The following is a 26,222-nucleotide window of genomic DNA, read 5'->3' as shown; positions in this document are numbered from 1 at the left end:
GAAATCATCAGGAGAGGCCCTGAACTATTCCCCTGGGAATAATGGAAGGGGGTAAGGAGGAAAAAGAACAAGGATGTGAAGTCTTCTTTGGGTAAGAACATTTACATCTTTTCCTGAATGTGGGCCTTATCTGCCTTTTCCCCTTGTAATATCATCGTGATTTTTGGAATGGGAAGATATGCCTCTGCTTGTTTCAGGGGTTTGTAATTATGACACAGGATTGTGCCTTGAGCCAGCAGTGCACCCACTGCATTCCCATGCTGGGCCTCAGGGGTGGAGTCACTCTTCACGGGAATGTTTTAAATATATCATTGCTAGTAAGCAGTTTCTCGATTTCCAAAGGTAAAATAATTTGCCCCAAAAGAAAATAATGCACACTGAGCATCTAGAAGATCTGTATGGAAAAACTATGTGGTTCTGTGTATCACATGGGTAGATTTTTATGAAAAAATAAAACACTGACTTAAGCAAACCCAAAATTTTGCAGAAATCATTGCTTGATCTATAAATATTCATGCCAGGGTTCAGCTAAAAGAATTTCAGTGGTCCTGTGGGCTGCGAGAATCCTTATCCGTTGCAGTAGCAAACCAAATTTAGCTTTGAAAAAAATACTGTATCTCCCATTTAAGATATCTCAAATTGCTGGAATCCCTTAAATATTCTTGCCTTTCTTTTGATTTCCCAGGGTTTCAGTGCTCAGATAAAAGAGCACGTTCTTTAACATCATTAATAAAAAATGCTTCATGGCTGTGAACAGTACTTATGATAAAAATGTCTTTGCATGACTAGAGAATTGCTGTCTAATTCTTGTTCTTCTGTATCTATCTCTGATTTAGAGACAACGGACCTGGTCAGCTTCTTACTTAAATTGGAGTGCATGCATCAGGATATCCTCACTAAGAAACAGAAGTCACAGAGCAGTTAAACTACTTTAGGTGAGATGAGGAAGAGGTCTCCATTCCACTGCTTCAGCAGCCCTTGAAAATGTGCTTAACGTGCTGCAGGAGGAGGCATCTGCTTGTAAAAATTGTCACTACGGCTGCTCCCGACCAAAGGCCAATATTTTATGGTGTAAGGGAAGGTTTATGCTTTCAGAGAGAGAATTCTCGTGGAAGTTTTTTTCCAGGGGGGGAGAATTCTATTGCTGTAGTTAAATTAGCCTTCAAAAATGGATTCTAATTATTTACTCTGTTGCTTGTTGTTTTGGAGAGATGATGATAAAACAGAGCTAAGAACACCACTTTGGAGTGGGAATCTAGATGAAAACAAGCTGCCAGAACCATCTTTTTTTTTTTTTACTGCCTGGGTGGGACCACAAAAATGCTAGTTTTCCAAACAAATGTGAAATGTGACCTCACAACCTTTCATAAGCCAGGAAAAAAAAAAGGCACATAATATCAAAACACTGTTACTGCAATTACAATTACAGGAAATAGTATTTATAAAGGAAAATGCTTTAGTCCATCTTAGCAGGAAATCAACCTGATGGTCTACTTGCTTTCTTTTAGAGAAGGCATTATTTGGATCAGGCTGATGACGGCAAGCCGCCAGCCCCATGATTTGGAAGGGCGAGAGCAGAGGGAACTCGCTTAGGACTTTTGAAAACACGAGTGCTGCTGGCAGCTTGATTATGGTTATGGGACAGGAGCCCTGTATCGCAGAGGCTTTCCTTCCTTTTGTGCAGGACGAAGGCCGTGGTGGAAAGCCATTAGCACAACATGCATTGCACGGAAAGCCCCCGTTGCAGGTATCTTTGCCTCCTGCCAGCAGTGCACCAGGACATGATTACGGATGGGAAGGTGGAGCAATAGTGCCCACTGTCTTTTAAAGCAGAAATGGGTACATCAATTTATTTCTTAGGAGTGGCTCAGCTGTGTTAGTGGAAGCCAAATTGTATTGAATTACGGTAGAATCTGATCCCTGTGAAGCTTATTTCAATCTAGAGGCAGTTCGTGTTCCCTACAGGTTTTCCCCTAATCATCTTGCTGAAGAATAGCTGGTTTTCTGCTTGTTTTCCAGAAAACCTTTTAAAGATGCCAGCTCCATCGAGACACACGCACTAGCAGATCCATCCACAGCAGACACGAAGACTTCGGCCGTGCCAGCGGGAGCTTGTTTTGCGAACAGGAACGAAACCGAATTATTTTGGGATACATTCTTCTCTTTCCCGGTAAGCAGCCTACGGCCACCAACCCGGTGCACTGGGCGAGGGCCTGCCGGTCACAAACACCCCCCTTCCCCGGGGCGAGGTGCGGTCCCTCCCCTCGCTCCCGCCCCGCCACCGGCCGCGGAGCAGCGGCTCCCCAGCGCCGGGACCCTCGTTGCCTTGCGGGGCGGGAGGCACCGCGGCGGCGGCGGCGGCGGCTCCTCCCGGGCCGTCGGCAGGCGGGGCGAGGCGGCCGCCCGCCCCCTGCGCCCGGCCCGGAGCCTGGCAGCGGCGGTGGCGGCGGTGTCCTTCCTCGGCAGCAGCCATGAAGTCGCTGTGCCTCGTCACCGTGGGGGTCCTGGCCATGACGCTGCTCATCGCTAGCATCTCCTTGCTGGTGGCACACGTCTTCCAGACGGTGGTGGACCTGCAGGTGAAGCAGGTGAGAGCACGGCCCGATTCCCACCCCAATCCCTCCTAACCGGTTTATTCCCTCTCAAAATAGCGCTGGGAGGACTGGGAGGGGGCTGGCGGGTGGCGTCAGGCTCCCTCCTTGCACCGGCGGTGGCTGGGCGAGGGCAGCAGCATCCCTGGGCAGTGAACGCCCCTCTGCCCTGCACCACCCGGCTGGGCTGGGGCTCAGGATGGAGCTCGGGCTGCACTGGGCCTGCGCTGCGTAAAAGTTGAGCAAATATGAGTAAAAATCAGTTCTCTTGAGGCGGCGTTACTGGCTGTGGGGCTGCAGCTGTAGTGAGAAGCCCTCTCCAGACCAGCAGCACATGAGATGAGCAGGAGACACTTAAAGCACCCTTCCTGTTTTGCCATTCCTACCATAGATTTCTGGCAGCTTTCATACGGTAGCTTGTTCTGCTGCTCCATTTCGTGCTGCCTCTGGAGCACAGCCAGAGGTGCTATGGGCTGAAACACGTGGTAGTTGCCCAGGCTGGGTGATGACAGTGAGGCGTTTCACCCTGTTGTTAAAGGCTGCTTGTAGCACACTTTGGGGACACCCATCCTGGCATTGTTCTGAATGCAGAGCCCTTCCCTGTTCGTGGTCTGCCTAAGCTTTTCTTCCTCTTTCATACTGGCTCTTTGCATTTATCCGGTGGTCCAGTGAGAAGGGTCAACTGTGTTCATGTTAGTACCTCCCTTAAAATACCTGCGAAGCATGTAAATGAACAATTATTTATCTACCTAGTCTGAGGAATATCATCTTCTCTGTTAAGCTGACAGAGAAACCAAGAGTGCTAACAAATGAAGGGATGTGACCAGTGCTATTGTCTTACTGGTGACCAAGGTCTGCTGATCCCCTGTAATGTCCTAACCAATGTGCTGTTCTTTTCTTTGGGGTATTGACAGGAAGCATTTCCTCACATAGAAGCTGTATTGTCTTAAATTAAATCAGTTTGGTTTAGCGAGTGCAATTTTAGTTTGGCGGTCAGCTTAAAGCAAGTTGTGGCACTTTGAAGTGTGCCTGTAAACTTCAGGGGATGGCAAAAAAAAAAAAAAAAAGAGGCTACCATAGAGTAAGCAGTCGTGCAGCCTGCCAGTGTGTCAGCTGCTCTTCAGGAACTGCTCATACAGCTACTCCTACAGTGTTTTTTCTCAGGTACGTGCCTCTGCTGTGCTGGAGCATCGCATGGGTAATGGATAGTTTATCCTGAAGTCATTTGATTGTCAGCCCATACCTTTTTTAGGCAGTCTAAAAGGCAGGTGTGAAGTGATGTGAGTGTTAATGTATGTAAAGTTGTATGCAAACCGAGCCAGATCAGTACGGCTTTGCATAGGCGTGTGCAGTTCCATCTCGCAGATCTTAGGTCTCTTTGGAAAGGAGTCTGTCATCCCCTGCATCACAGCAGAAGTTCTAGTTTCAAGTCTATTTCATGCTCTTATCAAAAGAGCAGCGGGGTAAAAAAATGGAGAGTGTAGGTCTGTCAGGAATTAGGCGTGATCCTCCTTATGCGTATTATCTCTTAGCTACATGCTCCTTACCCTTAATGGTTGATTATGTAAGAGTAAGTTGGTATTCGCTCAGCAGGGCTTTCAGTAATGCAGGATAAAGTTTCCGGAGCTCAGTCTTTTCCTGCTTACCGCCCTTCAGCTCGTGCTAGCGTACATCGGGACTGCACAGAATCAAGCATCCTGCTCCCTGCGCTAGCCGCTGGCTCACACAAGCTGCAGAAGTACAGCCTTCAGCCCCAAAGCAGCGTGCTCCCACTCGCTGCTGATTCGGCTGCTTTCCACGTGTGCTTTATCTATCTCATGTGAGCTTTTTCTCATTTGTGCATAGTCTAGAAAGTTGCTGTCTCTTGTGTAACCACGTGTGCAGCTTAGAAAATCTTGTGCAAATAGACAAATCTCAATGTGCCTTTGAAATGTGGCAAGACTTGAGCTTTTCCAGCTCTCTGCAGTCCAGGGCATTGAACATGAAATGTTATCTCTGCGCTCTGGCCCTTCTTAGCCTCCTCAACCTCTCTGTCATTGGAGGAGTTGCAGAAGGGGCAAGAAGTTGCCCTTATGCCAGGTAGTTCATGTTCCTTTGAGGGCTTTCCAGCAGTCCTGAAACAGAGCTGACTTGCTGTGAGAGCTGTCTTTGCAATCTCAACTACAGCTGAAATGGAAGACCGCGTTTTGGAGCAGCTGAAGCTGCTGTGTGACCGAACCCAGGATCTGTGAACCACTGAGCATGGGTCAGCTTTCGGTAGGGGGTTTGTGTGCTGCATCCTTTCAAGCCAAAGGCAGGGTTCTTGGATACAGAGGGAGTGTGGGAAGAGTAGGGAATCCAGCCTGGTGTTGGACTTCACATCCCCTTCAAAATCGGCGGGCAGATGTGTAGCGACAAGGACAGCGGGAGCACCTTTTCTGGAAGGCATGCAAACCTTGTCAACTCAGTCTGGTTTATTTGCCAGTCTTGTTGGCTTTTTGTGAATTAGAGTGCTGTGCCAGATGTCTTAACTTGTCCAATATCTGTTCGTTGTCAGGAGATAGCCCCTGAAACTCTGTCGGATAAAGGCAAAAAAACTGTAATGAAGAGGAATAAATGAGGTGCCCGCAGGAGAAAGGCCTTCCTAGCTGCCAGCAGTGTTTGCCTTATGCTATATGTTGGTTATATGGTTACGTATGTTATTGCCATAAGCATGGGTTTACGAATATGACAACCTTTGATCTATGCACCTAATCCCAAACTTGGGCAATCGGTCCTTTACCTCAGGTGTTTTCTTTATGCCCCATACCTTACACTGATAATTTTAGAAAACGCTTAGTCTTCTAACCCCCTTGAAACTTCCCTGGACTTTTGTTGCCAGCCATCTCTGGAGCTGGGTTGTCTGGAGTGTTTAGGACCCAAAAGGACAGGGAAAATATTTTGTCCCTCGATTTAGTTTATTTATTGATCTTTTGTTGTTGTTGCTGTTCGATGTGAAATACTAGAGCTCTCAGCGCAGTTTAGTGTGGAGGCTTAGAGGAAGGATCAGTTGAGATGCTCCTTTTGAGCAGACCGTTCCCAAGGTGCAAAGTCGGAAGTCTGCTGATGTTGGTCTGAAAGCTTACCCTATCACTTGTCTTAAAAGTTGCAATTAAGTTCTATCACAGATGAACACATAAAACTATGTCTTGGAATTAGAACATTTTGCAGTTCCAGGGGGAAAAAAAAAAATTAATTTTCTGTGTAGGTTTCAAAAATATTCAGTACCATTTCCCACCCCCCCATCGCTGCCAGTAACAGTTACATTTGGGAGGGGAAGCTCACTTTTTATTTTCCTTTGTGTCAAGCATGGTCAAGACAAGGAAACACCCAAGAATGCGACAGCTGCAAATTCAGAACTGGCACGACAAGTCAAGTCAGTCCGAAGGATGCTTTGGTACACTTGAAATGAGAACTTGGAAAGGAGAACCCCCACTGTGCTTCTGAGTGAAGACAGATCATATTGTCCACTGGTTTTAGGTTGTGATCTTGCAGTAGGTACGCTCTTGCATCGTTTTGAGACAGGACCTCTGAGTCTGAGGCCTCTCTAGGCTGCTGCCTGCAGGACTTGTCTGCCTTGAGGTTTCTGAATAAGTTGTGTCTCTTGTTCTTGCATATAAATATATCAAGAGGAAAGGTCTGATTCTCTGGCCTTATGCAGTACAGCAGCAATAACTACAGTGGAGCTGTATCTTTCACATGTTTTAGATTAAAGAGCAGTCCTGTGATCTAATATCTCACAGCCTGCCCAGCCTAGTAGTGAACTCAAGCTTTGACAAAAAACCAAGCAATCCCAGTCATGTAACATCAGATTCTACTCTGGCGTGGAGCAGAGTCATCAGAGCTAAACTTGAATGCCATCAGCTGAGGGACGTGGACATATGTTTTGCTCAAAAATATGTGCTCGTAATTTTCTCTCAGGTCCAGGCTGTGTAATATCATGATAAATCCAAACATCCCTTGTAACATTTGGTGACAAATAGAAGAAGAGAGCTTACCATCTTTTATTATTTGAGAGTTTCCTGGGAGCCTGTCGGAATCCAGCTCAGAAGTTTATGAATCTGAGTTTACAACTGGGGCTATCACTGTACAGAGTTATAAATAGACACGTCATTTCTGTGGGAAATCCAAACAGTGTCATGCAGATCCAGGAACAAAGTTCCCAGATGACTTTGTTTCACCGCCCTTTCGCTCTGTAGCCCATCTCCCAGTGTGATTTGAAAATCTCAAGAGCCTGTATTTCAACCCACCTGCCAGAAAAAAAAACCTCCTTCATTTCCTTCTTATTAATGCTCTTTGCCTGTAATCTGGTGCATATGTGTATAGAGAGAGTGTGGTAGAAGCCCATGTTGCATTTAGCGATGCTACATCAAGTTGGGGAGCTGCTTCTTTTCAGTCCAGCTCAGGAGAGGGACAGGGGATGTGGCTTCCCTGCACGTTGTAAATGCGATCCCTCTGTCAATAAGGATAGACTGGAGCCTAAAACTGGAATGAATATGATCAGGGTGCGCTTGTGCTTTTTAAACATTGCACGTTTAGACCGAGTAATAATCTCTCATTTTAGTTGCCTCATACGAGAGACATTTGAGCAATAGACAGGTGCCCTGAATACGCTTAGTAGTTGTTAGGGAACAGTTCAAATTCCGAGGTAGGGGTGCTTGAGGTCAAGGCAGGCAACAGTTACTCTGTCAGTGTCAAGCTTATACTCATTGTGTTTCGTGCACGTGAGAGATGTGAGCTTTATACTATTTAGGAAGGGAGCAGACATCAGTAGTACGCTACACCATCGCCACCTCTGAAATAATTGACTTTGTAATGTGGTTATTTGCATATGGCGAAAAGCTATCACGGTCATCTGTAGGTGTCTTAAATACATTGCTGTCTCGCTCCCAGCCCGTTATGGTGGCACCATGGAAATGGTATGCCTGATTTGGGGAGGTTTTCTGTTCCTGATCCTCCAAACCAACGTCAGGAGGGCTCTGTCTGAATACCGGGATGAGCCTCTTTGGCATAGACAACAAGACAACACTATCAGAAGCATTGGGCTGTATAGGAAATGGTGCATATGAGGTGCTGGTAGTTCCAAAGAAATGCACAAAGCTCATGAAGCACGTCCAGAATATATTGTGGTGTGCACGGAATAGATGGTTTGACATTCTCAGAGGAAAGCAGACTGCAACTGCTACCAGCTGGGTTGGCTTTCATTGCTATTCAGCAATACTGCTGCCATTCCAAGCTCCTGCCAATAAGTTTTTCTCTGAAACACTCTTCTCTTTATCTAATCGTTCAAAATTAAAATCTACATGGAGAGAAAACAGCTCCTTAAGTGGGAAGGCCAAGAATGACTCCTGAGGCAACTGTGGCTGATAAAGTTAAGGCCCCTTAAACAGTAACCAAGAAATGGCAGCTGTCCAGTCTGCCCTGCTTTTGAGCTTGCACTTACAATATTTGACTTGTTTTCTCAGGAGAATAAAAAGAGCAAATGTTGATGAGACCCATTTAATTGCAAATTATGCCCCCCCTTCCCCTCCTTCCGCCTACAGGTGATACGATTTTCAAATATATAGTTTTCTTTGTGCTTACTCCTGAAAATTCCACTCTGCAAGCCAAATTTCTCTTTACTACCACAGTAGCAGTACCAGTGTTATAACTGTATGAAAAGCCTCGATTGTGGTGGTGGTGGTGGTGATGCTTTTATAGTTGAGGTGAGTTTTATCAAAAACGGAGTGGTAATAAAATGAGAGGTTGAAACCTATATTGTATGTTGCTAATGGAACTACATACGGGTATGGTTGTGACTTACTTTATAACATATATATGCTGGTAGGTAAGGGAATTACTGATTCATTACTTAAGTGCTTCTGTCATAAAATAATGATTAATAGCTTTTCTTTTGTAGGTCCACGTTTTATTGGTTATAAAATACACTGACAGTCCATGGGTCTGGAGATGCATGCACTCTCATTGCTGTAGGAAAGCAATTAAAGACAGAGGGCGAAGAATCTTTGCCCTATTCGGAGACCTCAGAAAGGCATGAATCTTAGTATGCCTACATGAAAGCAATTTCTGTCACTTCCAGGTTTTCCTCGCTGGCCACTGAAAAACAAAGTCTAATTGCTTCGGAGACAGAATCTCATAGCTGTAGTGGAATCTGACATTCTTAGGCAAAAAAATCATAAACACAAGGAATCTAAGCTTCTTTTCTGGCCTTGCTCCTCCTAAGAGGTCTCTCTTAGGACCTCTTGGCGTCCCACTGTTGAATGCCACGTTTATCTGGAATGTTGGTACGTTTCGTGGTATCTTACACCGGGTTAGGATTTTGTTGACGCAGAAAATGCAATGGGATCGCTGTGTAATAACTGATAAGTCTTCATTCTGAAAAACGTCAGGCAGAAGTGTTTATGGGAAGAAGTGGAACAACAAACCCAACAAACGTATGCCCCTAGCCTGTGAGCCATCGTACCATGTGTCCGGTCTTGTTGATACTTAGTGAGATGCTTCAAAGTAAAACATATCTATAAACATTTGTAGAATTGAGGTCTCCAATCCTATTGCCTGTGCATGTTCTGAGGGCATAGAATTCCTCTCTTTCCTATAAATATCATACAGCGTCTATCATTAACAGCTAATCTGTCTTTCTCTTGTTTCAGGGAACAGTATTGAAAAATGGCACGGAAACCTTTGAAGCCTGGGAGGATCCTCCTCCACCAGTCTACATGCAGTTCTACTTTTTTAACGTGACAAATCCTTTAGAAGTGCTTCAAGGCGATACTCCTCTTGTAGAGGAAATAGGGCCATACACCTACCGGTAGGACCATTTCGCTATTTTCACATTTCACTAAACCTGTTGTATGTGAAGGAAGCCAAAAAGTAGGATCCAGAACGCTTGGCATCCCATTCTAGGAGAAAACCTAGCTGTTAATGGGCGAGTAAAAGTTTATTCAAGGAAGCGTGGTCATACACCACCCAGACAATTACACTTGGAGAACCTGCCATCAGTTTCAGATTAAGCCAGTGACTTCTATCAGATTTGGGACAAGATTTTGCTTGTGTGCTGCTGTTCCTCAGCTGCTGAACACAGAGGAAATTGTTTGCATCCTGGCCTATCTTATGAGAGAAAAACCAGTGACTGGTTGGGTGATGTTTGAGAGTCTGGAGAGAGGAGTGTTGCATAAAAGCGTGATTCATGTGTTCACTCAGAAATTATTTCCCAGCTGAAGTTGCATAATTCACATCGGTACAAATGTGGCCAGAAAACCAGTTAGAGAGTGGTACTATAAGGATCTTCCTCAGCCAACTCTCACTATAAAACCTACTTAGATTCAGAAATATCTACCATTTTTACAGGCAGCTGGACTTACTAAGCAGTGTTGGAGCTTATCCAGCCTCTTGAACTCTCCTGCGTAGTACGGCTACACACTGCACAGTCTGAGTCTGCTGCATGTGGAGAGATTTTAAAGTCACCTTACAAATGAGTTTTCATTTAGAGCTTCCTTCTGCTTTGCTGCACGCAGCAGGAGCAGTCTTGTGGCAGGAAGCGTTATGGTTTTTGAAGTCATGGAGGTATAAGAACCACGGCAAAAAGGTTGATTTCTCATTGTCACTCTCGCTTCTGGTCACACACGCTCATTCAGACCGGGCACCGGCTCAGTGCCAGGAGGAGTTGTCTTTACCTGAGCCGCAAAATGATCAGAATCTGGTTGTTAGTAAGTGAAAAAAAATACTACAGAATAAAAGGGAGAGCCTTTGTGGTAGCCTTGATCTTTGCAGTATGTCTTGCCTTTCTGTTTCTTTCCTCCCACACCTCAGCTTTGCTTCATCCTCTGCCATCAGTCTTTTTCCCGTCTCCTCTGTATTTCAGTACTGTGTCTGTTCAGCCTTGGCAATCTACGTGTGGTTCTTTGGCAAAATACTTTGTATTAGATAAACCAGTAGAGCTGGAGAAAAGATATATAAGCTTTCAAGTTCTCAAGCTTTTCTTCAGGTCTCTGTAGTGTAATGCTGATAATTAGTCAGCAGTACATCATCTCTGTCAGGAAGATAAATAGGGCCAGCTCTGTGTGTAATAGAGCTACGTGAAACCCACAGTCCCATGCTTTTCTGCACCCTGGTACTCAGTCCCCTTTGCTAGCTCCTTTTTTTTCCCTTTCCTTAGCTCCGAGTGTCTTCTGGGTGTCAAGCGTAGCCCGGTTCGGGAACCTCATCCACGAAAGAGTTCAGAGGGATGGACAGGGCTGGTGGCGTAGCTGGCTGGGTTGGTCTGTGCCCCAGGGGAGGCCCAGCCTGAGCTGCTGGTTTGTGGCTCGCTGGGAGAGCCTTCCTCTGCAACGCGTGCCACGGGCTGGCTGTGAGCGAGTTCGGCGGTGCAGGCTCTCCCCGAGTTGTTTATTGCGGTGGGAGGGAGGGAGGCTGCGCATACCAGCGCTGAGTGTTTCAGTTGCTTCTGGCTTGTTTGGTTAGCCTGATTTTGACATGTCTGAACAGGATTCGATTGTGCTGTGCTCTGTCTGGTAGAAGAAAGAGGAAAGTTAGAAAGTGGAGTGCTCCTTTCCAGCAGATTTTTTAATCCTTGCCTAGCTGACGCTGCCGACTGTACCAGACTGTCAGCGGTGGGTAGGGGAAGAGAGGAGGCGTGTGGGCGGAGAGGGAGAAGGGAGAGATGTTGCAGACATACTGCGTGCTCGAGCCAGATAATAAATAACGAGTTTGTCTCACAGGCCCTGTGCGCCAAAGCGTTAAAGCCTAATTTAGGTTTAGCACGTGGCGGAACAACTAAAATGCCCTAACGTGAAGCGCATGGCTCGGTGTTTTTATAAAACAGGGTTCTGGGGAGAAAGGCTGGAAGTGAACTGGCCCAGATAAACGGAGGAAAAAAATCTAATGAGTGACAGCGAGGAGGTGGGACGGCTAAATAGAATCTCTTCCTGCATATTCTTCCTGCAATTCATAGTTCTGACGAGCATACGTTGCAAACCCAGTGAGTGCAGAGGTAGATTCTGTAACAAAAATATAGTAGTGCTTGTGTTTTTAAATCCCGGAAGTTGAATTTGCAGCATATGAAATAATTAATTATAAAGTGCAAGCTGCTTATCTGCCCAAGCCTGCTGAGTCCCAAAGAACGCTTGAATATTGTTTGGTCTTACACACATTTACAGCTTTTTGTCTTTAACATCTGAGATCCTCCGACTCATATCCCTAATCACGGAGTATTATTTTCCTCTCTGACCCTTTTAGAGTTGGGGAGGCTTCTCAAGTTAACTCGGGCCTATTTTAGGGAAGGCACTTGACAACTGTCCGTTCCCATCCCCTCAGTTCAAGCCCTAGGGTATAAAGCAGATGGCTGTACAAGAGGCTCTTGCCAAATCAAGCTGGAAGTGTTGCCAGACCGAAGCGTTCCGAGGTGGTAGGGATGCTGAAGAGTGGTAGGTACGCTGTTTATGTAAGGAAGATGGGAAATGGTTGTTTTTTAACAAGAATAGTTTCACGGGCCTTTCCAGTTTGCTTTAAATTTGAAAGACTGAACCGGACTAATGCCTCCTGTGATGAAGCTGCATTCATGGATCTAGAGTAGCCAGGGTAGGATCTAGGATCTGAAATGAATGAAAAACATCACAGCATAGAATCTTCCAGAATATTTCACCTTCACATCTTGGGACTTAAAATTTACGCAGGAAGCAAAGCAATGTAAAAGTCAACAAACTCTTGAACGTAGACTTATATTCTTGAGTTGAATTCTTACAGTAAACTTAGTGCATTTCACTTCATGTGTATGCCAAAAGGATCATGCCACGACCAATCTGCCATTTCCCTTTTCAAGTTTGCTGAAGACACATGTATAGCTCATTTTGTGCCTGAGCCAGCCAGTTCTGCAGAATTGTATGTTTCTTGTTTGTAAAATGGTAGTGGCAATTGACTGAATTATGGTCATGATGTGCGTTTCAGGATAATTAAGATGTGACTTCCTCATCAGGCCAGCAGGTAGCCTGTGATGTTTCGTGCCAATTGTACTCGTTTGTCAGCAATCTTGAGTTTTATGCTGCTTGTCTGAGTGCTCAGACAGTAACAGAAGCAACCTCCCAGGCCATGAGTAGTTCACAGCAAAAATTCAGTTGAATTTCTGTCGTGTACAGGATTCTTGCCTGAGAATTAAAGGAGAAGAGCTGAAATGAGGCTTGTTCTGTGGTCGTGTCACATGTAAGCCCAGAAGTCCTAGTGCAAAGTACTTTGAAGCCAGCAGAAAGATTCTCATAGGTTCTTAGGTCAGGTTAATGAGACTCGCATGAAGGTTACGTCTTGTTCTGCCTGGGAGTGAATTTTGCCTGCAGTTAAGAGACAAAAGTTTCATTTTCAAATTGTACTTCAAGGTCAGTGCCTCTGAATCCTGCCGTACTGTCTGAAATTTTTCTCTTTCCTCGGAGGTTTTTAAAGACAAGGCAAAAATGTAAAGTGTAATTAACTTGCGGGGTGGCATTTTTGGAAGCAGCCTGTGAGGTCTGATTCAGCTTGCGCAGACACGAAGAGGAGTTCTCTTGCTGACAGCAGGAGTAGCAAAAATGAGTCTGCTTCTAATGAACTAAAAATCTCACCCTTTACGTGCTCAAAGCAGTAGAACAGCCATAAGTTAATTGCAATTGATGTTATGTGTACTTGTTTAACTTGATTAGAGAACAAGCTCTCTTGTTTTTCAGAGAATACAGGCCAAGAGTGCACGTTCAGTTTTTGGACAACGGTACCAAAGTATCTGCTCTGAATCCAAAGACGTATGTATTTGAACCTCAGAAGTCAGTTGGAGACCCTGAGGTGGACCTGATTAGAACAGTTAATATTCCCGCGGTGGTGAGTTCTCATTTGTTTCTGCTTGGAAATCCTCCTAACACACTTCATAACAAGCAGCTTGTTGCTTCGTACCATCTCTCCCTTTGTGGTAGATAAACGTGATAGAAAAACGAGAGAGGCAGCTTATGTCCGGGGCAGATAGTGCATTCAGTTTCGGTTGGATTGTTGTGGGATTTTTTTAATTATGTTCCTCCCTCGCCATACACCTCTGTAGCGTTAGTGCCTCACTCTTGCGCTGAGAGCTGACACACACTTTAGAGAGCAGAAATCAGTCTTGGGTTTCCATGAGTAAGTGAAACTAGGGATTAGTGATGTCCCTGGGAGGAACTCTGACTTTAGAATGAGAAAATTTGGAATGCTTGGGGTTGTTTTTGTCAAAATTGCAAAAATTGCCTCCAAGTCTGCATCTCTAACTGAAAAAAAAAAAATAGCAGAGGAGTTTCAGCTACAGCTGAATGAAAAGGTGCTCTCAGAATAAAATTAAAGTTAAAAACCACACACGCCCAAAATGTGTTAGGTGAAAGTACGCTGCAAAAAAAGTCTCATTTTAGTGATCAGAGGCAGACCATTATTTTTGTTCTCGTACAGGGATAGTATGAGAACAAGGAGATCTAAAGCTGTCATACCTTCCAAAGGAAATTAGTCTGTACTGAAATACTTGTTGGTTGTGTAACTAAGCCTTTACTCCCCGTACTAGTTTAATTAACTTCAATTACAGGGTATGTTCATTTCTGCTTTTCCCCCAGCATTTCCAAAAATGTCTTGTCTGATTTTATGAATGAATACATAAATGCACTATAGGTAGTAGTAGATAGGACTCAGCTTACTAAAAGCTGCAAACAAGGCAGTCACTGTATTTACAGTTCCCCCCAGGCGTTTGAGTAGTGGTAAGTATTATCTCTTGTTCAGATTTTTGGCTGTGATGTACTGTAACAGGCAGTACTAGAAGAACTACGGGTTGGTTCGCCCAAAGAATATGCCCTTCTTTTGTTTTTGCTTTTTTAAAGACATGCTATAAAATCACTTTGTCAGCTAGAAAGGAAATGAATTTTGGTATTGTTTGCATTTTGGAGAAATGGCCATCTTTTAAAAATGGCTTTTAAAAACATAAACCATCACTTCCTAAGGGTAAAAATTTTGCACAATTCACTTAAAATCCCGTCTTAAGACTGTGGCAGTTACTGGCATGGAACTGAGCTGATTGTGTGCCTGTGCCAGGCTGAATGGGAATCTGCAAGAGCACATGCCTGTGGGAGAAAAGCTGAAGAACCTGTTAGGCAGCGCACTACTTGCCACGAGTGGAAATAACGAAACGGAACATACAGTCGAAACATGTGCAATGCTGAAACGTGTCTGTGTTTGTATGCAGCTGGTATTATTTATTCTACAATAAATCTGACCGTTGCTCCCTTATTCCGATCCCCTGGCAGACTGCGATGGAATGGACCAGGTCAACCCCTCTTCAGTTTGCCACAGAGGTGCTGCTGCTTCTGTACCAAGAATCCCTGTTCACGGTTCGCACCGTTCATGAATTACTGTGGGGCTACAAAGACAGGCTCCTGTCAACCATTCATCTTCTGCATCCTGAGATTGATCCAGTATTTGGTTTCTTTAATAAGGTAACTGGTATGCAAGACTTTCTGATGCTTTAGGTGGGGAATGATGTCATTGCTACAGAGTTTGGATTGTCATCGCCAGCCAGTTCAGAAGGATGTGCTTGGCCTGAGGCTAGGAGGTTGGCTGCAGGGATAGCAAAAGGTTGTTCCCTCTTCGGTTTGGCTGTACCTGGGCCCTGGCTACTGGCACAGCTCTGAGTGTTTTATCTGACTTCCCTTTATCGGGCATGGGTAAGCTTTCCAGGGGTGGATGTTTTAACTGGCTTTGTGCGGCCAGTTGTGTAAACTACTAGAAAAATTTCCTGACCGATTTCCTTAGTAATTGGCTGAAACTGCATGTTATTTCTGTGCTGGAGCCATTACTGGCTTCCTCAGCGTTTCTGGTTGCACATCATTTTGAACCGTGGGTCCCCTTATTTCTTGGAGATCATCTGTAGTGCTCAGGTTATTTTCTGTGGGTTTATTTTTTTTTTGCTAAGGGCTGTTTTTTCAGTGGCAAATTTCAAAGGGAAAAAAAAAAAAGGCTAATCTAATGTTATATTTCCTTGACTTGGGAGGTGTCAGAATCCAGCCCAGTCACTTTCACCTCATTTATATTCAAGGTGGAGTTTAATGGATTGCGCTTACCTCAGGGGGACTCCATGGCTCCTAGGGTGGATTTGAAGTGATGACAGCCTAAACTCCTGCCGCCTCATTGTAGTTACCAGTCAGGTGTTAAAGAACGAGTGGAGTGATTTAAAATTCATCTATCTGTCTGCAGATGAATGGAACCGATGACGGAGAATATGTTTTCCTAAGTGGGGAAACGAACTACCTTAACTTCTCAAGGATTGTGGAATGGAAAGGGAAAGAGTAAGTTTTTCCGTGTGGTGTGGCCTCTGTCAAAACCTGCCCCTTTTCATCGTTCGGATGAACATAAGCATTGTTTACAAAAAAAAAAGGGTCCTTTTATTCTGAGGATGGCGGTAGCTCTCTGCAGCTGTAGCTTCAGACCAGCCCCCCAGTATTTTGGCATGTGCGGCATAACTACGAAAGGAAGAGAGCCCCGGCCCTTAGAGAGCAGACTGCTGTGAACACTCCCCTCTGAATCGCTGCCTGCCCCTTGGCAGAGGTGACCCTCTCTCCACTGACCTCTAGGACACCCATCCCAGCCACCTCTGGGGACGGTATTCCCGCATCGACGCAGCCAGGGTTTCCAGATACCACCCTCCTGCGCTGCTCTGTACGCAGAGCCAAGGCTGGGACATCTTTTGCCTGGGTATCTAACACTTCTTCAGCAGGCAGCATGTGTTACAAAGACACCAAGGACCTAAAGCATCCCTCTCCCATTAAAAAAAAAATCTGTCAGCAATTACATATATGGGAAGAACTCTTGCAGACGTATTCTTGCTTGCCTGGTGCCAGTTTACAGAGACTATAGATGCAATTTAAACCCATTTTAATCCCCTTTTTTGTTAGCAGAGCTGAGGCAAGAGGACTTAGCGCTGTACAGGTCTGATTCACGTTTGCTTAGACCATGAGCTGGTATTGTCTGACTGCCGCTCAAACGTCTTTTAACCCTTAGTCTCTTTGCTTCATTTTGTTCAGGTCATTGAGCTGGTGGACAACAGAGACATGTAACATGATCAATGGAACAGACGGGACATCCTTTCACCCGCTGATTAGCAAAGATGAGAACATTTATATCTTTTCTTCTGATTTCTGCAGGTAAGGAGAAGAAAATGTCACTCGGACTTTAAAGCAAAGCATTTACGTCCATTCCTCTTGAGGTTTCATGTAAGGCTGGTGTTGTTCCTCCCGTGATTTTATTTAACAGTGTGAGTGTTCTGCATTTATTTGTGGTATGAAGGATGAGAGAATTGACACCAAGACAAACCAAATCTGCCTCAAGTTAAGGATGCACTATTTCAAAATAAAGTGAAAATTTGGAAGATGACTGGAAAGACAGACTGGACTGCCTTGTAAGGCTAGTAATGAGGGGAATGGCAGGATTTATGTGAACCTTGCTCGAAGCTTCTTTCCTCCAAAATCTTCCTCTGTGCCCTGCTGTTTTAGAAAATCCAGATTGCCCTCTTTAGAGATTCAAGACTTGACATAATGCTGTTTGAAATGCAACAAGATGCACAATGTCTAGGTGTTTTCTTCCTCGCGTTCCACCTTGTCTCCTCCCTTGCCCATTTCCCTGTCTGTGAAGAAGAAAACCGATCTGAAATTCTCTGTTTAAATCAATACAGATGTGTGTTACACTGAATTCAGGACTTGCCAGTTTTTTCTGTCTTCCACAACTGTGTTCCTTTCCTTGTCCCTCTCAGTAGCGTGTGCCAGCACTGTCTCACACAACGTGCTCCTGGTTTTTCTTCATTGCAGATCTTTTTACCTGGTGTATGACAGCTCAGGAACTGTTGCAGGCATCCCAACCTACCGCTTTGTGCCCTCTGCTATGGTATTTGCCAACACGACAATTAACCCAGACAATGCTGGATTCTGTGTGCCGCCAGGAAACTGCCCTGGCACTGGTGTCCTCAACGTCAGCGTCTGCAAGCAGGGTATGTTACTAGGCGGTGGAAGCAGACTGGAAGGACATTCGTGGGGAAGATAGTTCTCCTTTCTGTCTGAAATACATGAGGACAGTTTGGTGAGACCTGTAGGGTTATAACTGTGCTCAGTGAAATTGGCCACCAACAAGTGATTGTTCAGTTGTAAAATGCAGTAGTGATCTGAGGGGATGTTCTGTCAGATGTCATCTGCTCCAGCAATTATTTAAATAAAGGAATCAGAAGGAAGTACCAGGATCCATTCTGAACAGCTTGGGCATTTATCCTCTGCTCTTATCCAGGTAGCTGTCACACCTGAGAGTAGTTGAATGAAAACAGTGCAAAAGACCAGTGCGCAAGCTTGAGACATGAAGTCGTGCTGATGCTGCACAAGGGAAAATCTGCTTGTTCTGAAGACAAGGAGTCAGAGTATTGATTCTGTAGCTCCAGAATGGACTTTTCCTTTCATTGTAAATTGCACGGTGGGAAGAGTTTTGAGGTCCTCAAAGACTTCCTCGAGTCGCGCTCTGCCTTTTTTAGGTGGTGACTTTCTATGTTTTCACATTCCAGGTGCTCCAATATTTCTATCAGCTCCACATTTTTACCAAGCAGATCAGAAGTTTATAGAGGACATAGAAGGCATGCATCCAAAAAAGGAATACCATGAGACATTTCTGGACATCAATCCTGTAAGTGCAGCCTTTTTTAAAGGGTTATGTAGGTGAATCCAAGCACATGGGTTTAGGTCACCTTCTTGGATGGCGTGTATCGACGTAGTCCCGTTGACCTCAAGGAAGCTATACTAGTTTATGTGGAACTGATCTGTTTGTATTTGCTTGTGTAGAGCACGCTGTGCTGGATAGCAAGAATTAAAATACTTCTCCCATTGTGCCTGTGGATTTAGAGATGCCATCAGGCTGGTCGTGATGAGATGAAGGGGTTAAAATATTTCTTAGAAGCAGATGAAGCTACTTTTCCTGTTCACCCTGCCGTCCCAACCGTTTGGGTGTTATCTCACTCCCCCCCCCAAACAGGATGGGGAAGATAATCAGAAGGGTAAAAGTGAGAAAACGCAGGTTGAGATAAAGATGCTTTAATAGGGAAAAAAAAAAAGAAACAAAGAGAAACAAAATCAAGAAAAACAAGTGATATAAAAAAATCCCAGTTAGTTACCACCAGCCAGTCCTCGAGCAACAGCAGCCCTGGCAAACTTCCCCCCCTGCCAATTTTTCATCGCTGAGCGTGACGTCATATGGTGTGGGATATCCTTTGGCCGGTTTGGGTCAGCTGTCCTGGCCGTGTCCCCTCCCAGCCTCTTGCCCACCCCAGCCTACTCACTGGCAGGGCAGTGTGAGGAACAGAAAAGACCTTAGGGCTGTGTAAGTACTGTTCAACAATAACTAAAACATCCGTGTGTTATCAACACTGTTTCCATCGCAATTCCAAAACATAGCCTGATACCAGATACTATGAAGAAAATTAATTCCATCCCAGCTAAAACCAGCACAACGCTGATCTCCACATCCACGCATACAAATGTAGGTGGAGGAACAGAGCAAAATCATGACTTGCCTAGTTCACAGAAACAGAGGACTCTGACTCATCAAGTTGTTATGTGTAGCTAAAGCAGGAGGAAATGGCATAGTTCCTCTCTTAAGCTCTAATGCAGATCATGTTTGGTATCTGGTTTGATGCCAGGTTCTTCCTGTTACCCTGCTCCTGCTTACCCATAAAATGAGCTCTGCGCCTCCCCCCCCTCCCACCCACTCTCCAGACTAAATTTTGCTGCTCGAATGAGGAAAATATTCCTGTGCATCCAATTGCAGCTCTTACTGTAGCGGTGGCGTTACTGTGAGAAGTGTTTCACGCTCGCTGTCTCTGTGGCCGTACGCTCCCATTGACTGTGGTCAGTATCTGGTTTTCACCCTTCAGAAGGGTTTGTCTTGTGGCTGAGATTGCAGTGTCTCTGCAACAGAGCTTGGGAACCAAACAGCTGTAGGTGGAAGCCTTTTCCAAAACTACAGTGGATCTGGAAGAAAGGGGATCTCTCTGTAGCCCAAGTGTAAGTTTGCACAGCACAATGGCACCTTTATCTCTGTTGCAGCCTCTTCACATCTTAATTAAGAGGCAGACTGGAATGTAAGTATATGAGTTACAAGAGTATCTTGGTGAAGGAAAATAAGTAATAACACCAAGCAGGCCTTGCCTTGCCTTGTCAAGTCCACACCAGTGTAAATACTACATTGTATTCTCCCGGTTCGTATTATTTCACATTTACTCTTTTTTTTTTTTTTTTTTTGACACTGATTTCTTTTATTCCGCAGCTGACAGGGCTTGTCCTGCAGGCAGCCAAGCGGATGCAAATCAATGTTCACGTGAGAAAATTACCCGAATTTTTGTAAGTGTTCTCTGCTGCCGAGCAGATATCTCAGATCTGGTTTGATATTCAAAATTAATTTGTCTGCAGTGTTCAGATGGAATATTGGTTCGAGAGAGCAAGTGAGAGAGAGAGAAGTCGAGTCAAATCTCAATTACAAGTGGTAGTATTCTCTCACAGATAATTAGATTTTGCAGTTCCATCTGCAGAGTAAAGACGGTTTCAAGAAAAGCAAGACAGACAGGTTCCACGTGGTGCTCGTGATGGCATCAGTCATATCACACTGGCTTCTTTGCTGAGAGAGAAGGTCTCCCACAGTGCAGAGCTAGAACTCGGAGAGTGGCTACTCACTGCAGTGAGGACATGCCATCCCACGCTTCACAACTTTTAGGAGACAAAAATATTGTAGTTACCATAATTTCTCAGCAGTGGTCACATGAAAACCAAATGAGAAGGCATGACCCCGGACAGAGCTGCCCGTGCTTTTCCCTCACAAGCACAAAAAGTAGACCAGGTGGTGTGTCTCCCAACAGCAGGCAAGTCCAATCTAAAACTCAGGATCCGATGAGCTGGAGGGAAGTACCTTGCCTATGATACGATAAAGAGAAATCTTTGTACTGCAGCTTCGGCAGTCAGTACAACCCTGCAAATGGGAACAGTGTACAGTGCCAAGGAATGTGTGAGTAAAATGCCCCATTTCTTCTTTGTTGCAAGCGGGTTCTGCCTGGTTTTCTGGGTGTTCCAGTTTGAGGAGGATGTCCCCAAACTGCAGCTCAGTTGTGGAGAAATACTGTTCCCTTCATCTTGTGTCTTTCTGACATGTTGATTTTCTTGTCACCAATGCTGTGTGGTAGCTGTTCTTCCTACTCAGCTTCTGAGCTGATGTTTATTGGCCCAGCTTTGTTATATATTATAACTAAAAAAGAAGTATCTGCCCAGTCCTCTTGGGAGAGTTGGTGATGTTTCTTCAGAGTAGCACCACGTTGTTTTCTAGCGCTCAGGAGCTGTTACGTTAGCGCAACGTATGACTAAGCTGTTATTTCATGTGTGCCAGATGCTGGGGTTTTTTTGCTGCTATGCACATGTTGCTTGGACAATAGTTTCTGTGTTTTACAAACATGAGTAACCTTCAACATCAGCTTAGCTTAGCATTCCTGCTGACTGGCACAAATCTGTCATTCAGTCGGTTATTAATGAGCCTCTTATGGATCCCTCTCTCTCCTCACCAACTCCCAAAATATGCCATTGCTCGCAAAACAGAATTTATTCTTCATCTTGGAGCCTGAGGTTGTTCTATTCCGGTAGGGAGGTGAAAATTGACAATAAAAAGGAACAGCTCAGAGGTGGTTTTAGGGACAGTTTCCTCGTTCATCGTTCCATTACAATCTGTCTTCAAAACCCTCAAGTTGAAAAGTTGCAAAATCATAATTATTAGTTGTTGTTTTTTTTACACAGTGAAACAGGCAACATCCGAACGCTAATTTTCCCAGTGATGTACATAAATGAGGTAAATATTTTTGTTATTCCTTTGCAGTATGTTTATACTTGGAAGAATAATGTCTTTGAGCTAACCAGAAAAGGAAATGCTGTTTTTCTTGTTGTTTTATACAGTGATAGGTAGGAAGCTGTTGCTGTTTCTTAAGTAACATCCTCCTGCTGCTTGTTGACCGTAGTATTAAGTTCAGCCCTGCAAAGCACTGTCAGTCAGACCTATTAATTCCAAAGGTACTGGCCACGAGGAAAAGGGATACTCAGATGAGGCGGCTGGTGTTCACAAGATGACATCTTTTTTTGAGTCATCTTTTGTGAATATTCCTCTGCTGTAGTTGGATCACTGAAATAACTGGATTCAGGGGGGGCCCTAGGGGACTCATTTCGATGATGTACACCATTATTCCAGGCCTATATCATTCCATTCCTAAACCGAGAGTTAAAAATCACTACTTACTTTTGAAATGCAGACTAGATGATCGCTCTGGCCATGCGAGGAGAGCTAAGAATTCTTAGAGGGAAATTATATCAAGAAGCAATGAAGCGGAGGTGGAGAGTTGTGGGAGTGTTGTTTCCCTACCCTTCACAAAAGTGAAGCGGTCTAATACAAAGGAAGAATAGAAATAAAGCTTTTTTTTTTCCTCTTCATCTCTCTCTGCTCCAGAGTGTTCTGATTGATGAAGTATCTGCCAGCAAACTGAAGCACGTCCTGCTGGAAGCCAGTGTTGTAACCGGAATCCCCTTCGTAATCATGGCTCTAGGAATTGTTTTTGGGATTGTTTTTATTGTGCTCGTGTGCAGGTCCCGGGGAGTAAGCGAAGAGGTAAGTAGCATTTGAATTTGACCTTGCTGACTGTACATCTGCCTGTATTTGATTTTCTTCTCGTTGATTTTACCTGTTCAGTGTCTTTCCGCACACAAACATTTTTATATGTTGTTTTTGTTTAAAATGACCTTTCTAGGGAAGGGAAGTTTTAATAGACTCAGAATAAATGCACCAAAGCAAAGGAATGGAGCTAATATAAGAAACGTGGTAAGGCAGGTCCTATCTTCTGTGCCTAATTCCCTTGCCAGCAGTAGTAAAAAACCCCAACAAACAGCCTGTCTAGAGGACCCTGAAGGATAAGACGCAAAAAGTCCACCATGTTTGATGGACAGATTTAGTCATCGACAATCTGACAGCGTTCTCACTAGAAACAATTGTGTTGTGCCGGGTGATTATTTTTCAGAATCATAATGCAAATTTATGAGCAAATAACAGATGAATTTTACAGACAACAGCATGCAGAAAGTTTTATCCAGACAGTACTAATTTGTATGTCCACTTATGGAAAGTTTTGTCACAAAATGACATGCTGGCATTAAGGTTGCTAGTCACGTTGAAAGCTGATGCCAAAATTTCACCCTAACAGACAAGGCAGCCGAGTTCCGACGAGACAGACTATGGGTCCTTTGGTTAGAGAAACTGACTGGGTACTCTAGTAGGCTGTTTTCTCCTTGTAGTTGCTGTGGTTTTAGCGTGGTCTTGCTTGTACGATGTTTCCTAAATGCATTCTAACGGTGTGAGAAAGCACCCTAACACCTACTGTCAGAGCACCCAGCCGCACCGTTTGCTTGGTCTCAGTCAGCGAGACCCACCTGGGTCAGCAGATCCCACTACCATCACATCTTCGGGGGGACTAGGGTGTGATGGCAGCAGCAGCACTTTGGCATTGAGGTCGGTGGCCTCCTTTCCTCGACCTGTGTCTTTGAGCAGCTGATCTTTGGCTCTCTTGGCTTCATTCTTGCTTTTCCCTCTGGGTTTCAGGAGCGGACGCTCTCAGAACTGTACTTCAGGTTCCTTTACAAGAGAGCTTGGAACTTTTTCCTTTGAGCTTTTGAGCCTGCCTGTGTTATTGGTAGGCTCAGCTAGAGAGTCAAAACTGTCCCATCGCCCGAGGCCCCTGTCCCAGGCATTCCGGCCCCACCTTACACGTATAGCTTCGGACCAGCCCTCTTCCATGTCCCCGAACACTGCACAGGGATTAAAATGACAAAGGGACTGTTTTCTCTACATTGCTTTTGTTGCTTTTCCTGCCAACAGAAGTAATTCAGCTAGTTATAGCTCTCATTGTGATCCCCCTCCCACCAGGGTGGTTATGGTCTGCCATCATCTGTGAGGTGCTACAGTGAGCCCGAGGTCCCCGCCCAAGCTGCCATCCACCCTCTGGTGCTTTCTTAGTGCAGTGCTGGTTCTCTTACAGGAAATTATACTTAGAAGTGGGAGCCAAGAGCTTTTTCCTTTCCTGTTTGGAGTCTCGGCAAGCCAGCTTCCCCACCGTGGAAGCTCTCTAATGTGCCACGTTTAACTTTGTTGTGTTGCGATTATTTTCTTTCAGAGTACCGAAGACGAAAGGTCCCCACTCATCAGGACGTCTTAGTAGATTTTCTTTAACATGTGAGCTTGGAGAATAAACTATTAGAGCTGACCTAATACCAACTACCACTACCCAGCTTTGTCCACTGTGGAGAGACGATCGTGTCCAGTGTAACTTTTTGTGGTATAGAGATGGAAGAGAATCTGCACTGTCATGAAGGGAGACTTTTCCTACCAGCTAAGTTACAACTTTACAACTACATTTTAAAACTGCTTGAGATCCTGCTTTTTTCAACCCCGCACTCTCTTTGTACCTGCGCTGACAGCCATAGACGATCATAACCACCGTATCAGCGAAAATAAAACGGCCCGATTGCTAACAGGAACGACACGGGTAACATTTGGAAACGGCCTTAGGAGAGTGAGCTGCGGAGCACCCTTCTAGAAAGACAGCAGGCTCCTGTATCGCCCAGGAACAACGGACAATTTTGCTGTAGGCCTAGTATTATCTTCTCTGTAAAGTGTTACGCACTACTTATTTCCAATATGCACTGACTGTTTATTATTAATGCCATTGGTCCTTTCACAAAACTGATTTGTACAACTAATCCAAAACACTGAGTGAAACTTTGTTAAGCATCTGTAGTTACCAGGTAAAAAGAAGCCAATGATGTGAAATGCTTTTCCGTACAGACCTCCTAACTGTTCTGACTCTGCACAGGATCCCATTGCATGTTAGCGATGCGTTTATCCTTAAGGTTTTGGGTTTTTTTCCTTCAACTTAAAAAACCAAACCACAACACAACATTGTTCTTGATGGTGGAGGGTACGAAAATGGCGTTGGTTTTTCTCTGGTATTTGTGTCACAGTTATCAGCTGTGTGGTTTAATGTGAATGCAGACTTGGCAGTTACATTTGCTGTTTAGGGTAAAAGCACACCTCCGTATTAAGGTATGTTGAGGGCCTTGAGAAGTCATAACACTTTTTTTACTTGTCAAGTGGAAACTTGTTTGGAAAATCACTAAAGTATTTTTTCCCCAATTAAAAGAATATTCTCATTGAGAAGTATTTCCATTAGATCTAGATAGTAAAACATTTTTAAAATGTATTATTGTATTCTAACTAGAGGCATTGGGCTTTGCACTGGTTTGGTTTGGGGGTTTTTCCTAGCTGGCGATTTGTTCAGCAGTTTTGTTCAGCTGGAGCCGGTTCCAACCAGGAAGTTTCGTGGCAGCTGCAGTTATTTATGATCTGTATTAGCTAAAAGCACCAGGCACAGCGCAGGGTCCTCACAGTACTGCAGTTGCAGCTTTGCCTCTTCCATGCCTTTGCCTCAGCAGAAGGCCAGAGCTGGTATGCTGAACCTCGGCCGAGGAGCAGGACTCCGCTACGACGATGACCTGCCTGTTGTCTCGAGAACTGCAAGCGTACGTCCAGGGAATGAGAAACTCGTCACAACTTTCTCCAGCCAGTCATCTCAAAGGAGCTGTTCTGGAGTAAACACTCCATTTGACATTGTGGGCTAAAACTGTCACCTCTCCTCCGTGCCCCACCAAAGTATTGCTTTCTGGGCAGCCAGGCTGAAAGTAACACTCTGTGAAAACACTTTGGGAACTGTCTTTGCTCTGCCTTTACCCTGATGCTACTCTTTTTGCCACGTTCTGGATGCCAGATCTGTTGTTGGAGTCACAGCCACCTCATCGCTTTTGTGCTTCCCTGGCCGATGGCTGAAAGAACCTGTCCCATAGGGAAAGTCCACTGGAGTTTCTTTCCTCGCTGCCTGCAAAGCAGGGCAAAGCCTGACCCCACGTTAACGGTGTCGGCAGGGGATAAGGGCGCGGTGCCGATCCCCCATCCGAACGGGGTCCTTGCTCGGCCAGGAGCCCCGAGAGGCCCCAGACTGCCCGGCTCCTGTAACGGGCACGGTGCAGCCGTGGGCATCTCTGTCCTGAGCCGGCGTACCCCCACTCGTGTTGGGGCCGATGCGGTTCCGTCGTGCCCCTGGCAGAGCTCGCTCTGGTACGGGGCTGCTGGGCCCTTCCCCGTACCCGGGGCCTTGCCCTCAGAGCTGCTCTTCTCCTCGAGCGTTTTGGCTGCCTGAGTCAGCGCTCACGTTTCTCTCACGCCACGCAGCACTTCACGCTGCGCTTTTATTTGCCTCCGTTCTGCGGCCTATTTCTGAGAATGTTTTTTCCCCGGGCGCTTTGTTTAACTCTCTGTTAAACCAAAAGCAGGAGAATTTCTTCCCCGGACCCAAGGAGGAGGGCAGTTTAGGCTCCTTACCCCTTTCCTCGACTGTCCCCCGGGGGCTGGGACCCCCCGCCAGCCGCCCGTCCGTCCCGTGTGTTCCGTCCCCCCCCCCGGCCCCGCCCGGTGGTACCGCCCGCGGCGGGCGCCTGTTGC

The 26,222-nt window shown here is 45.3% G+C and overlaps 1 protein-coding gene across 2 annotated transcripts; it reads left to right on the top strand.

Moving 5' to 3' along the window:
• On the top strand, positions 1-24,884 carry SCARB2 (scavenger receptor class B member 2). Of its 2 annotated transcripts, XM_075750885.1 has the most exons (15): positions 1-91; positions 837-935; positions 2,020-2,588; positions 9,260-9,417; positions 13,298-13,445; positions 14,876-15,064; positions 15,822-15,913; positions 16,649-16,768; positions 17,429-17,607; positions 18,166-18,284; positions 19,920-19,993; positions 21,428-21,479; positions 22,128-22,286; positions 22,426-22,496; positions 23,842-24,884. In XM_075750885.1, exons 3-14 carry the CDS (start codon positions 2,472-2,474, stop codon positions 22,453-22,455), a joined length of 1,437 nt encoding a protein of 478 aa, XP_075607000.1. In that variant the 5' UTR covers positions 1-91; positions 837-935; positions 2,020-2,471; the 3' UTR covers positions 22,456-22,496; positions 23,842-24,884. The 2 variants fall into 2 exon arrangements, with proteins under 2 accessions (XP_075607000.1, XP_075606999.1); XM_075750884.1 differs by lacking the exon at positions 22,426-22,496 and having other exon boundaries at positions 3-91.
• Positions 24,885-26,222: the final 1,338 nt, after the last annotated feature.

Source organism: Balearica regulorum, chromosome 4, assembly GCF_011004875.1.
Source record: "Balearica regulorum gibbericeps isolate bBalReg1 chromosome 4, bBalReg1.pri, whole genome shotgun sequence".
In the NCBI taxonomy this organism is placed as follows: domain Eukaryota; kingdom Metazoa; phylum Chordata; class Aves; order Gruiformes; family Gruidae; genus Balearica; species Balearica regulorum.
This window is presented reverse-complemented; position numbering and strand designations above follow the sequence as displayed.